Source organism: Diadema antillarum, unplaced genomic scaffold (assembly GCF_040938485.1).
Source record: "Diadema antillarum isolate AM-2024a unplaced genomic scaffold, OU_Dant_1.0 seq00000015_RagTag, whole genome shotgun sequence".
Lineage (NCBI taxonomy): Eukaryota > Metazoa > Echinodermata > Echinoidea > Diadematoida > Diadematidae > Diadema > Diadema antillarum.
Genome location: NW_027271135.1, coordinates 1,192,713 through 1,208,109, shown reverse-complemented (window position 1 = coordinate 1,208,109; position 15,397 = coordinate 1,192,713). Strand labels below are relative to the sequence as shown.

The window sequence follows — 15,397 nt, the reverse complement described above, 5'->3', positions numbered from 1 at the left end:
CACATTTTTGGAAATCCCTTACCCTGACTAACTGATCTTGAACTTCAAGTCGCAGTGTTAGATTGTGTCTAGATAAAAATGATATCTGATACACACGGTATAAGCCATTGCCATGGAAAATCTCTGTTGGAAAGGCTATAAAATGTGAGTCACTCTGATTGTAACTCTGGAGTAGGACAATGTTGGAATCAGCCTCCGGTATCAAAATTTAATCATGTCTTCTCATAATCAGATTTCAGTCACAACTGCGCAATTGTTTCATGTCTTTAAGTACTGCTAAAGGCATCCGTCAGAAAGTGCATCGTGTGTGCCTAATAGACCGCGATTTTGTTTGTTCCTAGTCAGTGGCACTTATATAGTGAACAGCGTATAAAGTTCTGACAGAAAACGGGAAGAATTATATCATGATATTCACACGACCTAGTGAATACATCAGCAAAGAAACCAAGAAAGATATGAATGAGGTAAAAGAGCGGATCTCAAGAGGATCTTGTAGACGTCTACGCCCTGCGGATATTAATTCTGTAACATATTGTGTCTTGATGCAGATGCCTACATGGAGCTAATCTGTGATTCAAAATCCACTGCATGACATCAAGTCACTTGATTATCCATTTCTCTACACAATTTACAGTATGTGGCAATATGAGTAAGCATCCATATAATTATATACTGCCATATATATAATCAGTGTGTGGAACCCATAGAACTAAAAGAGCATAAGTTCATGACACAATATACTCTACAACAGGAGAAGTCAACTATCTTCCAAAGACTAACTTGTCCCCTTCTTGCTTTACCCCGTTGCTTTCAAGATCGCGTATAATTCTATGTAAGGCTAATATAAGCCTACTTGGGCTAACCGACTTCTGTATAGGTGATGGATTAAGAATGGATGACAATTTCATTTCAAGCGACGGCAAGTCCTATCACCGCAAACTCTGATACCTTAGCAAATCAGGTTTGCGTATAATCGCAAAATCCTGAACATGAACGCCCGATCGTTAATCTAAATGAAAGCAAGATCATGGCAACCCTGCGCTGTAACAGAACAGAAGAAGTTAAAATAATTTCTTTAAAGAAACAACAATAATTGTGAAACATAAGCTGCGCAGTAGCGATTGGTGAGAGCTACAGAACGAAGACAAATGACTATGATAAGATATTGTAAGGAACAGCGAATGCAAAGAACCCTGCAGCTTACTGAGGAGTTCTTTGGCGACGGATGAAAATCTTCCAGATTCGCATGCTGGCGCTCTCAAAATCTATTGCTTTTCCTTTTTTATCCTTCTGGTGGTTAATGAACTGCTTTGCTAACTCGCATGCGAATACAGGAAATGACTGATATTCTTTCAGTTTATCTATATCGAATATTTCAAATACTTCTATTCCATGCAATTCTTAATCAGCAGATTCAAAAGTCATACAATAGACATCTTGTAGTTTGCATCTAAAGGGAATCTAACAACAACAAATGCAGCATCTTCAGAATCTTTTCACAGATTAAAGAGTTTGTTCTGAGAGGAAGAAAGCCATTTTTTATGAAGGTTTACTATTCTCATTTGACTTGTCAGCAAAAAAACAACAGTAAACATGAAAAGCAAAGACTCCTGAGACAAGAAACGTTAAGAAAGAAATTAAGACCGGTCACTTCAGACAAAAAGAGAATGATTAACCAGACGGAAAGAAAAAGATAAAATCAGCATATTTTCGCTCTTAGGTAAAAAATAAGACCTTTACACGTGTTTTCCCAGTTAAGGTCAAAGTAGATTCAGCGCCTTCTGACAACAAACTTTTACATTTGTTAGGTGTCGGAGTCAAAGCAAACCAAAAATAATTTACTTCATTTTCCAAGAAAAGAAAAACTTCACTCGGAAGAGTAATAAAGACAGCAGTTCACAATATAACACAGACGAAATATCTCAGGTCAACCCTTCAAACTCTTTTTAATGATGTGAATAAAAGGAGGAAGAAAAAAAAAAAACTTTGAGTGTCCGAAGAGTTATGAACAGTACGTAGATGATTTTGACCTTACTCGGGCAATCAAGTATACACGATATATTTACCACGTTGCTAAAATAGCGGTTATCCGTTATTCCGTTCATGATTCACCGCTGCCTCTTATTCTTTCCCACCGATATATCCAAGCCTTTCCAGGTTTAAACGTGTGCAGGGGTCCGATATGTATGGTCCTGGGTACATCCGCCAGACCCTGGTTGGGTAATGCCCCTGAAAGTGGCTGCGATGATAGCTTCGAAAGGCACGCTAAAACAGATTTCGCGCGCTGCTCTTTCTTCACGAACAGCTTCGCCGACTGGGCGTGGATGGACAATTCGTCATAGTGCGGACGGCATCGGTTTAGAGAATGTGCGTGTGCGTGGACCATCTGTGTGTGTGTGTACGTGCGTAATACAGCCGTATTGAATACCAGGTAAGCGCAAGAGTATGACGCGAAAGATATTTCAGATAGCAAAGTTGAGCCGCATCCCCCCTCGACTTGACAAGTTGTCATGTTATAATCAGGACCAGCTCATGTGATCGTCTGTTCAGATTAGATAGAGTGATTGGTCATTAGGGCGCATACGGCTCGAATAGCTTATTCACGGCGTCACCTTTAAGAGTAAATCATCTCCACGCTCAAGTTGAAAAAGAGAAAAAAAAAATCAAATTCTAGCCAACAAAAGCAAATGTTTCATTATCGTTTTGCGGACAAAGTTGTAAACATGTTTGGGAATAATAAAAGAAAAGAATAATATCGATCAGTCAATATGCAAATTAGATTGGTCGATTACATCATCGTCTCACAGCCTCCCCACTAATATCAACCTGTTAACTACCAGGCATGTCACTTGGACACGAAGTTATTACCCTATCTAGCGATACCTCGTGACAATAACAACCCTCTCAGTTAAAAATCATCTTTGCTAAGAGATTACAACTTCATATAATTTGCTACAAGATTTCCATTTCTTCATCATTCTGGAGAACAAAAAAACAACAACATTTGTTACATCATCATTTCATACAATTGCGCATAAGGTTATGCCTGAAATTCTGTTTCATGAAAACAATGACTTCGATAATTCTATGCTTTTGCTTTGTATTAATTAGTTTTTTTCCCTCATTTAGTGATCTTTAGAACGTCTTTTATGTGTGTGTGTTTTTTCCCTTTCTTCTTACGGAAGTGTACTTCAATACGGCGGTTCGTTAAACTTAAAGACGCTAAAGACTAACCGATTTTACCCTTACAGCCATTTTCGATAGACACCTGCCCGAGTGTACCTATCACTATAGTCTATCAGGTTAACCATACTGTGCCTCCGAGAAATCAGACACAGGATGTGCAAGTAGTACATTTTTTCCCTATCGGTTCGACTTTAGTCCTCAGCTGTTTGAATACTTATAAGGTAATCATAATATTGTAGAAAGATATATCGACTGTTTAAATATCTCGCGTTTTGTTACCCACAAGTCGACGCTCAGATGGTGATTCAACAGGTTTTCATCGGTTAGACAACCTATGTTATCCAATCAATCTACGAATGAGTGATTAATCATTAGTTGTCATAGGGCAGTAATAGGAAAAAAAAACCATAATAATGTGAATACCACAATCACATTCGCATATTCGTATAGAGAAATACAACAAATTTCAGGAAAATACGATTACCGGAATTGCGTTGAATGCTGCAAATATGAACTGACCCAGTCGATAGACAGCTTCACAAACGTGCTGCATCGTGCCAGATGAACATCCGTCCACATAAGTAAACAATCCTCCACTATGATTGATCTACGAATGGTAAAATTACCAACATGTATTGATTTCCAGGTCCATGGTGGCGTGATGGGAATAGGCAATTGAGTGCAATGCCGAAGTATTGCATGAGAAGACACATTTATGACACTGAGGGAACAGGTTGGACAGAAGATAATTTCTGGTGCGTCCTATACTGACGTAACGATCATCGTCTATCAGAATTTATCAGATCGTAAAAGGGTGACATTCAACTCTATCGAACTTCCTCGAGCAGTATCCCTCAGGCAGACAGACATCAACCTATCAAAAATCGAATGCCGCCATCTTTGCTTCTCTCTTCAAAATATAACTGAATCTGTTAAACGAACGATACACTGGGTATGAATCGTGTTAGATCTACTACGAGCAAGAAAACGGAACGAAGTTTGCTTGATATCGTCAAGAGCGTGAAATGACGTTCTCCTTTGACGCAATACGTTTTTATTCATATAACACCCTTTCATTGTTTACGACTTATTGTGAGATTTAAAAAAGAACAAAACATTGTATATTCTTTCATGCCAGACCCCTTTAGATCATGCGAGAAATCCAAATTCATAATTAGAAAAAAACTTGCGTTAAGATTTCAACAATATTATTTGTGTTGCACTGTCGTCATTTTAGGTTGATGGGTCATTTTCCTAAATTTATCAAGAAAGAGTTTAATATAGATTAATTGCACCACTTAATGTCTGAAATGCGAGACTACTTCTAATACAAAATAACCATACAGGGGGGAAACTTTCATTCATTTCGTATTAGATTGAGAGAGATGATATAGTGTCAACAAACGACTAAAGAAAAGGTAACGAGGTTACTAGCTATGCTATGGCAAGACATGGCGTCCAGAGTGCGGAAGGAAGCTAAGACTAATCCACGAGATCGCGTCGATGACAGACCGAAAAAAAGGTCTATTTTTGGCTTTTCGAGACTTCACCGACTTCCTTTGTGTCAAATTGGGCCCTTTTCCGTCGTGTCAGTCAGACCGGGGTGGAGCTTGAACTCAGCGAGGCGTCGGGTTTGAGTGTATGCAATGAGAACAGTCCGGAGTCTCTCCCCCCTATAGTCAATGTCACACTTCCAAAACCTTGTCTGATTCAAGGAAACACATACTCAGCGTCACTCCGTGTTGATGGCACAGTGACGTACATCAACCAGATCACCCCAGACGATGGTATCTCAAGACCACCAAACATGATGGTTTTACATCGAGGTTGTAGACACTTCATAAACTATTCTAATACTTTATGAACTATTCTAATATACAGCAATATCAGATAAACAGGAATTAACACGTCAGGTATCCCGCTGCAGTAATTTGTGCAGTTAATGAGCATTAACAGAATCTGACATTTCTTTGGACGTTTTGCGGGGGTTTTTTCGCAGCTGATTTGCACTGCTTTAAGATATCGACTTCTCAACTCCGATCTATTCAGAACGACCATTGTTGAAAAGTCGTTATTCATAATATAAGCTAACGTCTGCTATGTAATCGGTTGTCAAGAGCATAAGAAATCAACTGCAACTAATAAAGAAGCAAATGCGTTAATAAGTGGACCAATGAATAGCTTGCATTCTACAGATTAATGAATAAAGTTGAGAGTAAATTGATACATATATCAATACATCAATAAACCAATGCTGCAGAATTAATAAAACAACGCGCAAACATAGATTTACAGATCATAAAGAAAATTAGATTACTTTCCAGAAGTAAAAAATACTAAACAAAACTGAAGACAAGACTATAATTATAAACTCGTTTTATCATTATAAATCATAAGTTGGGATTCTGTTCTGAAATATCCCTAATTCAAATAATTTCTACTGTTATTATTATTTGCATTACTGTTACTATTATTATTATTATTATTATTATTATTATTATTATTATTATTATTAATATTATTATCATTATTATTATTACTATTATTATTATTATTATTATTATCATTTTTATTACGTTAATTTCCTGCCATCTTCTTAAAACTTCAAAGCTACATGATAGTGTTCAGTGCAGAACATCCTTCAGCATGTAATGCGATTGCTCCCTAAGGAGTCGAAGGATTAAATGAGGCTTAGTGAATCTATTGTCAGGTCGTACAGGGCGTCTCACTACCGAAAGCCGAGGATTAACGCGTTAAGGCGTGACGCTAATATTGTCATTAAAGACAGACGGTTAACTTGTAACTTCCACCCCCGGAGTTTCCCGCGATACAGCTGGGGTATTACGCAGGTTAACTAGTTTGTACAGACAATACAGTAAAAGGCTGCTACAATAGTTTATTTATCGCAGTATTCTTGTTTTTAGATAATCAATCTGTGATTACTGAATTGAATACTCAGTGTAGTGAATACTTCGCAGAATTAAGAGTATACAAAGGCTTAGAATTACGGTATCTCTGCCAATACTATAGAGATATACAGGTACCATCGGTATTTGAACGCAGTCATCATTAGAGGCTTTATGAGTAAACGTCACTTTGTAATTAAATAATCATAATATCTTTAAAAATCTTTCTTGCTTTGGAAGTGGCAAGCGTTAGTAGTATCATTGAACAGATTTTATTTTTCCTCTATCATTTCGATGACAACCTTATAAACATTTTGAAAGAACTTTGATAGGTTTTTGCATTCGAACTCTCCATATAAAATATAGTACATTCACGTAGAAACGTTAGTGCTACACCTTGGGATGGTGGTCGCAAGGCCGGAGGTGAAGGGTACAGCTACACGCAGGTCCCGGGAACTCCTATCGAACTAACGGATCGGAACCATTGACTTAGCCGTCCGGAAATGAGTAAAGCCAACGGAAAGACTGGTGCGAGCCTATTCATATCTTGGTTTCACTGAAGTGAGGGAGCGAGGATGAAGGGAAGAGAAGAACAGAAAGATAGACAGAAGGGAATCCTGATACACAGAGTGAGAAATAAACAGTAAAAGAATACAACTAAAACAAGAACAGGTGTTCATAATAGTTGAATAAAGAAATGATAGTGATAATAGGTGAATAGAAATAATGATCGACCGTTAGTTCGATATTGTGTTGAAGTAATAATTATGTATGTCATCCATCCTCTGTATAATTATGTTGCTTCGAGAAATTTTCAGTAAATTCTATCATTTGAAAAAAAAAGAAGAAATTATAGCGAGTGCGAAGGGGAAACTGATAGTGGATGAAGAAAGCGGTTTGCGGAGTATAAATGATTATTATCCATACAGAGGATTTTTAGAGCCCAAATACAAGTGTTATTTTGTCGACGAACATCATAACCTCCGACCCACTTAGAAAGTTTGTTGAACTCGACCAATATTTTTGCCGAGGCGACCAATATTTAAAATATTGGACGGCAAGAGGGGGATTCCCCAAAGTTTTATAAACTGCACCGTGATTGGCTGTGATATATACGAGACGACCTGAAATATCAAGTAAAAACGTCTGTGATTGGTCAATCACGAATTAACTAAAATATACAAACAAATTTCATACATCAATTAGATGAAATTGTTTTGCAAACAATTTTTTTTCAAAATATCACTTTCATACTAAGAAATTAAATTTAGGTTTAATGAAAACAAGTTGCACTTTGTGTGTGTGTGTGTGTGTGTGAAGGCGACGATTGATAAGCTCAGCGCTACTGCTAGATAGCCCGCGCGCGATATACAAATACATGTAGCCGGCCACCGCCGCTTGCATGTGCATGCATGTTACGTTATGTGTATACTATTTAAAGTACAGTAGGCCATAGGACTACAGTACGAGTAATTCGATCTTTCACGATCTACGGTAGATGTGACGTGAATTGTGTCTCAGATCTCGAATACAAGAACATCTAATTCTGGTGTAAATTAGCTAGATCTCGGCCTAACAGTAACGGCTACCATGGATACATAGATCACTGTTTTATCAGGGAATGAAGTAGATTAACTTGCACTGAAGAGTGTACCATACCCCATGTCAGGATCAAGTACAGTAGCTAAGTAGGAGACCATACAGCACTCGGAAACAGAAAGGGTAAGTGAAAATACTTTTTGCTAAAATCCTCTGTAGGATAATAATGATAATATTGGATGTCCTATGTTCGATTCATACAAGGAAATATTGGACTCGCTAAGCAAAATATTGGACTCGTCTTCGACTCGTCCAATATTTGTGCATAGCTCGTCCAATATTTCCTTGCATTAATCTCAAGGTTATCCAATATTATATAAATATTATCCTTATTCGTATCTTATTCTTATGCACCTGGCGAAATATCGGTCCTTTCGAAAATTGTGTTTACTATACTTCACACAAACAAGGTGTCTTAGATTCAAGCAAAAAACTGACAGAATTGGAGAACTCGAGTTATAATAAAGAAAACGCAAAAAGTATCAGAGAATTGTAGTTATTCATTTCAGGAAAAATACATTTTTTTTCAGATCAACATTTATGAGATATATCATAAGAAAACCTGTGAGTGAAGAAGAAGTTGAAAAAGAAGAACAAGAAGAACAATAAGAACAGAAAGAAGAAGAAAAACAGAAGAGAAAGAGAGAGTGAGTGAGAGGAGAGGAGTACAGACAAACAGACAGACAGACAGACAAACAGACAGAGGGAGGAAAGGAGAGGGGAGGAGTGATGCACGATGAGACATTAACAGACTTTACAAGACATTAAAACAAGACCAAAAAGAAAAAAAAAATACACAGCACAGGGCATGACAAGCCATGAGTTATCAGCATGTGTTCTTGCCTACCTCTTAAGACTTTCCTTCAGACCACTCATCACTCACATTAAACTATCCTCAGGGACCTGTAGTCCGCGAAAAGTCCCGGGCTCCTAATTCAGTCATTTCCACTTTACCCTGCCCAAGTTGCCGTCTCCCAACCTTGCAATAAAACATACTTTTGGTGTTATGTCTGTTGTTTGGACCTACTCTCATTGCTGCATACTAACATACTAAGGTTGTCTGGTTTTACCAAGTCCGGAAAACTCCCGGGCTCCTAATTCAGTCATTTCCACTTTACCCTGCCCTAGTTGTCGTCTCTCCACCTTGCACTATAAAACATACTTTTGGTATTATATCTGTTGTTTGGACCTATTCTCATTACTGGTTCTCTGCTGACTACCAATGGATTCAATTTTTACTGCAATCATGATTAACTGAATAACAAGCAGGTTATTGGGAGCACCCCCCCCCCCCCCACATAAATTACACATCTGTTTCACGTAATGATATACATCTTAGTGGGCAATACCAATTCGCGAATCAGTTAGGCGTACTGGTATCTTGTGTTCTCCAAACATGATATTATGAAAAGGAAATGAAAATCACAGGGAGTTCCCTGAAAAATTAATCTGTCATAGGTAATGAGGTTATTCTCAAGGTTTGATTAACCACAACTGCCAAACCAGGACTCCCAATACGTCATTACTTGAAGAAACATTGCCGAAATCTGCTAGCGTCTATCAATGCCGAGAAAGGGGGCAACTGTATAGGCGATGGGCATGAAATCATGATTGGAGTTTACTCAATTAATCATGCAGTCTATTCGATGCGACGAACGTATGCAAGATATTCATCATTCTGTAATTTGTGAATTAAAATTTGTGGTCCATCATGTTATTATCACTGTGATTGTCATGATGTTGAAGTCCAAAAGATTGTAAACCCCTCCCTATCTTTTCGACCTGTAAGCTATGAATCATTGCTCTTTTTGTTGTTATTTTAATGGATAAGAGACCCCAATCTGGGAGACATTAATTCATAAAGCGTTTTGTTGGATATTTTCTTTTCTGATATATTTGCTCTCAGCCAATCAGATTGCAAGGATTTTAGTCGTTTAAGGCAGTTTGTCTGAATGAAGTTCGTCAGAAAAAATATCTGACAAAACGCTTCATGAAATGCCCCTTCCTCAGACCAATGTTGTCAAATTGTTACTTATGTTTCTCCTTTGCAATCACGCACATTGGTCCATCGCTCTATTTCTTTGTTGACAAAATTATGTACAAAGGCTGAATTTCATGTTTACTATCGCTTTTAATTAGTGCTTTTAAAAAAGAATAAATGTTGATTGACATTTTAACATTGACACAATGTCTACCTTGCACAGTCTCATATTACCTGCACATGCAGGTAATATGAGACTTCTGCGATGATGTCATAATTTGCATATTAACTGTCAATAAAAATATTTGATTAGTGCAAATGCTATATAAAAGGAAGGATGAATAGTTGCTAATTCCCAAAAACAAAGTTTGATGGGTTTCTCTGAATGCATCTTCATTACCTGCTTGTACCCTATATGAGCGAGCTTTGGCATATTTGTAGGAAAATGCAAGATCAAGCTTAATACCTTCAAAAAAGGAACAAAAAACACGCCTGACCAACAACTAAAATGAAATCCAGAGTAAGCGAGTTACACATAACTCCTTGTGTATCAAATACATATTTCACAATAGTTTCAGTACGGTAGGGTATATAGTTACATAACACGATCGACAATTCACGGCCTTTGTTTCCAAGAAACTAACAACGATATATCATTATTCTATTCCTGCAACACGCATGATTTGTAGGCCTACATCGTTCCGCTGGCATAATACGGCACCATTGTCAACACACTTTTCCATTTCTGTTAGTATTCTATCTAATGCTTGCGGATGTCACATATGCCATACCATCATAACGCCGATACTCATGCTATACCTTGATAGAAATAGTTCGCGAGCAGGAAGCGACAGACGTGTACATGGGGCGGGGGAGGGGGTTTATTGGACTGTAATTGAAAATACTGCTTCATCATTTCGAGAGGATGCCACAAGGGGTATCAGGAGGGGGTGTATTTTGGTCAGGTATACAGACAATAGCACCTTTTTGGGCGTGTGTGTGTGTGTACATGTATGTGTATGTAGGTGGGGGTGAGGCCAAACACCACCCTCTTTTCTTGTGAGTCGGCAGCTGTGCTTGACTTATGTGGAGATAGATGCGTACCGAAGCGAGAAAGGAGGTAATGCTTCAATCACTTATTCTTTACTTCTTAATTCTGTGTGTTGTCCAATGCTCTAATTCTTTGTTATCATTATTGAAATAAACAATTGACACACCTTTTGTTTATCCTTGTGTGATCTGCGTGTTTCTCTTAATATTGTTTACTTACGGATATTGATACTTACAAATTATCATGACTGCCTTTTTTGTTACTAGTTATTCTGTTGAAGTTTGTACATCGCACATTTACAGAAGGGCTCATTAAACGAATTCCATCTGTTGAAGTTGTAATACATAACCCATACAAGCCGTATGTACCCCTGCATTACTCCGAAAAGGTAGAAGTGTCATATGTATGATTCCATACTACAATTTGTCTCCGAGAAATTGAAAAGAAAATGTTTGTCCAATACTTGTATTAGTCCTTGAGGATTCTCGCTCTGTCTTTAATGAACTCACTCAACGCGCAGTTAAATGTTTCAGATTAAACCAGTACGCAGCAGCCAAGAGGTATAAAGTCGCATTACTATAAGACCAGGAATTTTCGTGTGCCTGAAACATTCCAAAATTTCGCGATGAGCCAAGACTCGGGAAAGGTCTTCATTTGTCTATACAATGCGTTGAATGCCAGTAGCAATTCGCGAGAGTTTCATGCTGAGAAAAAGGGCCGTCGACTCCAATTCGCTGAAGTTATCATGCCGCGAATGTTTAAGGTTTTACATGAATTGTCGATTGTCTTGAAGGATCTGGTCCCGGTGGGTCCGACCCTTCTGATCCCGCTCAGCCGTCGGGGCGGAAGTTGGAGCTGACAGCGGAGAGGTGATTCAGATTCGAGACATGTCACCCACAATACCGTCCGGCCATAAAAACGAGTAACCCGTCTCAAAGTTAATCCATGTATTAGGCCATACATTGAAAGTTGTCTGCTTAACATGTCCAAACCAACCAAGAAATAACTTAACCAACCATCCATTGAGAGTTTGATTGCAAAATGGGTACAGCGCCATTTTTACACATTCAAAATGCGTCCACTATCAGACACAGCCATGCCTCACTTGTTACAAAGCAAAGAATATCCTTGAAATTTCGATTAAAAATCCCACATTTACCTATCATTTTCTTTGTTGTTATTATTTTTGCAGCTATGAAACCTCAAATATCTCAAAATAATTAAAAAATTAACTCGTTTTGCCATCAATGTCTTCACATAAGATTATACCCCAAACAAGAAAACAAGGACAAGAGAACAGAACATTGTCTTTGAATTAGCTGGTTAATCCACCTAACAGGGGTGTTGTATCAGCTACGTCGAGTAACTTGAATCAAGTCTTGCATTACTTCTTCTTACGAGTTTTCGGTGACTAACAATGACAGGCCAGGCTGACGAAGTAGAACTTTTAACAGACGCCAGATATAAGAAAAAAAATGCGCTAGATATCATTCTCTTTCTATTATATGATTGAGTCCAAAGCTTTAGCTCGCCCAGAACCGCACGTCGAGGGCATTTATTTATAGAGAGGATATAGGTGCCTGGATGCAGTGCTATCAGCACCGGACAGTATAATAGTGAAGAAAGGCTGAAGTCAAAATATGAAATGAATAAGCGCCCTGAACGATGCTAAATGGGAAGGCGACGAAATGAACAACCCCTTCTTGAGGCGAAAGATAAACAAAGCTTGTCAAGGATGAATCCTTTCAAAACACGAACATCTTTTCGATTCAGCTTGTGGCCACTTCTGCACTACAGTGGGTGGAGTCAGTCCACAATCACATTCTCATCTTGCCCTGAAGGTTTGAGCCAATTTTCACTATGCGAAAAAGACGCGTTAATCACTGATGCCGGACAACCGAATCTTTCAATGAAACATGCATTGGAGAAAAACAAAAACAAAAACCCAGCAACAACATCATCATCAGGTCATTTAGAAGCAAACCACGACAGTAGGGTTTTACAGATCCATCTACATCTTCATAATTATAGCGCATGCGCTTCAAACGACGATGCACCGGTTTTGTAAGTTCTATACTATGATAATGAGAATATCGAAGTGACTGCACCTGCGCAAAACGGGATCTAACATTAGACCGAGCGTTTTGTATTATATTTTTGGAATAATTGTCTAATATAATTCACTTCAGGGCAGTTTCTTCGGACATGTTGTGAGGACTACGACGGTTTACTTTTTTTTTTTTTTTTTGATTCTGGATCCATACACAGGAAAAGAAGTATGAGACATGCTAACCTCAAATTTGAGAAGTTCTTTTTCCCTTTCCCGCAGGGCCGCCTCCTCGGCCTCTCCTGGCCTCGGTGACTCCGGCGGTGCTTCAGCGATGTCGCCACCCAGCAGTTCGGCTCTCTTCTCCGCGGCTCGACATCGTTGTCGTTCCTCGGCGAGGTCGCGTTCGAGGGCCGCCACGCGGTCTATCCAGAACCCCTGATCAACGATAAGCAGACGTGAAATCAAGAAAATTAAGGTGGTTCATTATTTCTTTAACCCTTTTTATGCCAGGGACTTTGGGCAGTGTATACAAAGCTATGGGGTTTTCTGTATCAATCAACACTCAAAGCACACGGAGGGTTCGATCATTTATAAAATAAATGATCGAAATTTTGGATTACATTTATCATGCTTCCCTGATTATGGTGCAATTACACGTGATTACAATTACAGTACCATTAAGGGCATACACATACATCAAACAAAACAACGACAACAACAACAGCAGCAGCAGCAGCAGCTACAACAACAACGAAACAACAGTGTATTTTATTCCCTCCCGACCATTGATACACCATCCTTAAAAGAAACGCCTGTCATGCTTCATAATTCGTGCATAAGTGTTAAAAAATTAATAAAACACACACACACACACACACACACACACACAAACAAACACATATAAGTATTGAGAAGAAGAAATAAAATATATACTCCATAATTATATTTCTAATAAAATCATTCAGTGAATCAACAGAACAAAGAGAGTCATTTTATAGTCTTATAGATAGGGCAAGACACATTATCTGACGAAGATTTTGTAAACGACATGGTTGATGCGATCGCCACAGAAGACATACTTGTAAAGCGAGCAAAAACAACAACAACAACAAAAAAAAAAAACCTCACCCTCATCTCCGACTTTCACAGGGGCGAGCATTTTGGTGTTGTGACACAGATTTCTAACACAGACCTTATTACATGTAAGCCATGGTGCTTTACAGTAAAAGTAACGGCAACATGTAGTCGCTCCCTTATGATTCTCCTGCTAATTAACTATCCATAGACAATATAGTAATTATGATACTACTAATGCAGCAGTAATGATAATAATATTACTAATCTTAATGATATTGATGATTATGATATTGATAATCATGATAAATGTGTAGATAACTAGAGACTTTCTCGCTTTAATAATGTCTCACAATTCTTGACATTTGCAAAATACATAATGTCAGAAAATGGCTTGTTGCCAGATGTTAGCGAAGCACACAACAACCAGATTACTTTTTATAGATCCTAAAGATGAACATACGCCTAATCCATCTCATCGGTGTGTTCTAAATGAACGAAACTTACTGTTACCATGGATACGTGAGAACCTTGTCTGTTTGTGATCAACGTCAAGGACAGCAGAGCGAGGCTGTCTCATCGGTTGTAATACAAGAGGGGGAAATCCTATTTCTCTAAACGACAGACCATGGGAACGCACACGATAAAAGCGTTTGCTCTTTCGTGTATAGCGTTGAGGAACAGTCTGTAATTCTATCTGGTGCCACATCTGATGAATCTTTTTTTTTTCAGCATTCCATTCATTGTTCTTGACCTTTAGATATGAAATAATCGCGAATGTATGATTCTCATTTATGTGTCATGATTTTGTTATGCTATAATATTACTTCTTGTTATTGTTGGGGCTTTTTTAGATGTTGATAATTTTACTTCCATTTTCCTCGCAGAGCCTGAACAAGGCGAGAACATAGTAGTGGGGGTAACATCTCATGTGTATGGAAACCGACCATCAAGACTAAAATGAGCTTTTAAATGTGTACCTTGCTATACGTGATTTCTGAGTGAATCACAGTATAGTGTGAAATCAAAACAGGGCAAACTAGTCGACTGATCAAAAGTGATAATGACCTAATATATCTGTAATACTTTTCATTCCGTTGGAACTTATAATTTTAGAAGGGGCTCATTATAAAGTACAGTGTGCTGTATACCATTATAAATTTGGAGATAATTTTTATAACTATATAGATCTAGATATATCAACTTTCTAGCTTCTATAAACTTGTGTTCAGAGCATTCACGAAAATAGAAAAAAATAACAATCTTTGTAAAGTACACACCGGCGTCGAATATCGACTGGTGTCGACCGTTACTGATGAGCTTAAGCTTCGATGCACATATTCGCTGACGCTAATTGGCTGACGGGAGCTATTCATGGATTTCGAATGTACCCCGGTGGGCAGCGAATGAAGGTCATTTCAACAGGACCACCCATGGCACCCCAACGCTATCGTGTCTTATAGAGGCAAATCTCTCTGGAGGAACTTGCCTCATTAACCCGTTGAGGACGAGTCCCGAGTATACTCTTGCAGGTGTCTATGGGAAATGCG

The 15,397-nt window shown here is 38.3% G+C and overlaps 1 protein-coding gene across 1 annotated transcript in view; it reads right to left on the bottom strand.

The window, feature by feature from the left end:
• The window catches only part of LOC139725116 (uncharacterized), a 194,898-nt gene that overhangs the window by 39,112 nt on the left and 140,389 nt on the right, over window positions 1-15,397 (bottom strand). Inside the window, exon 8 of the mRNA XM_071636202.1 lies at window positions 13,017-13,208. Within this exon, the coding sequence (XP_071492303.1) occupies window positions 13,017-13,208 (192 nt within the window). The remainder of the gene's footprint in view (window positions 1-13,016; window positions 13,209-15,397) is intronic.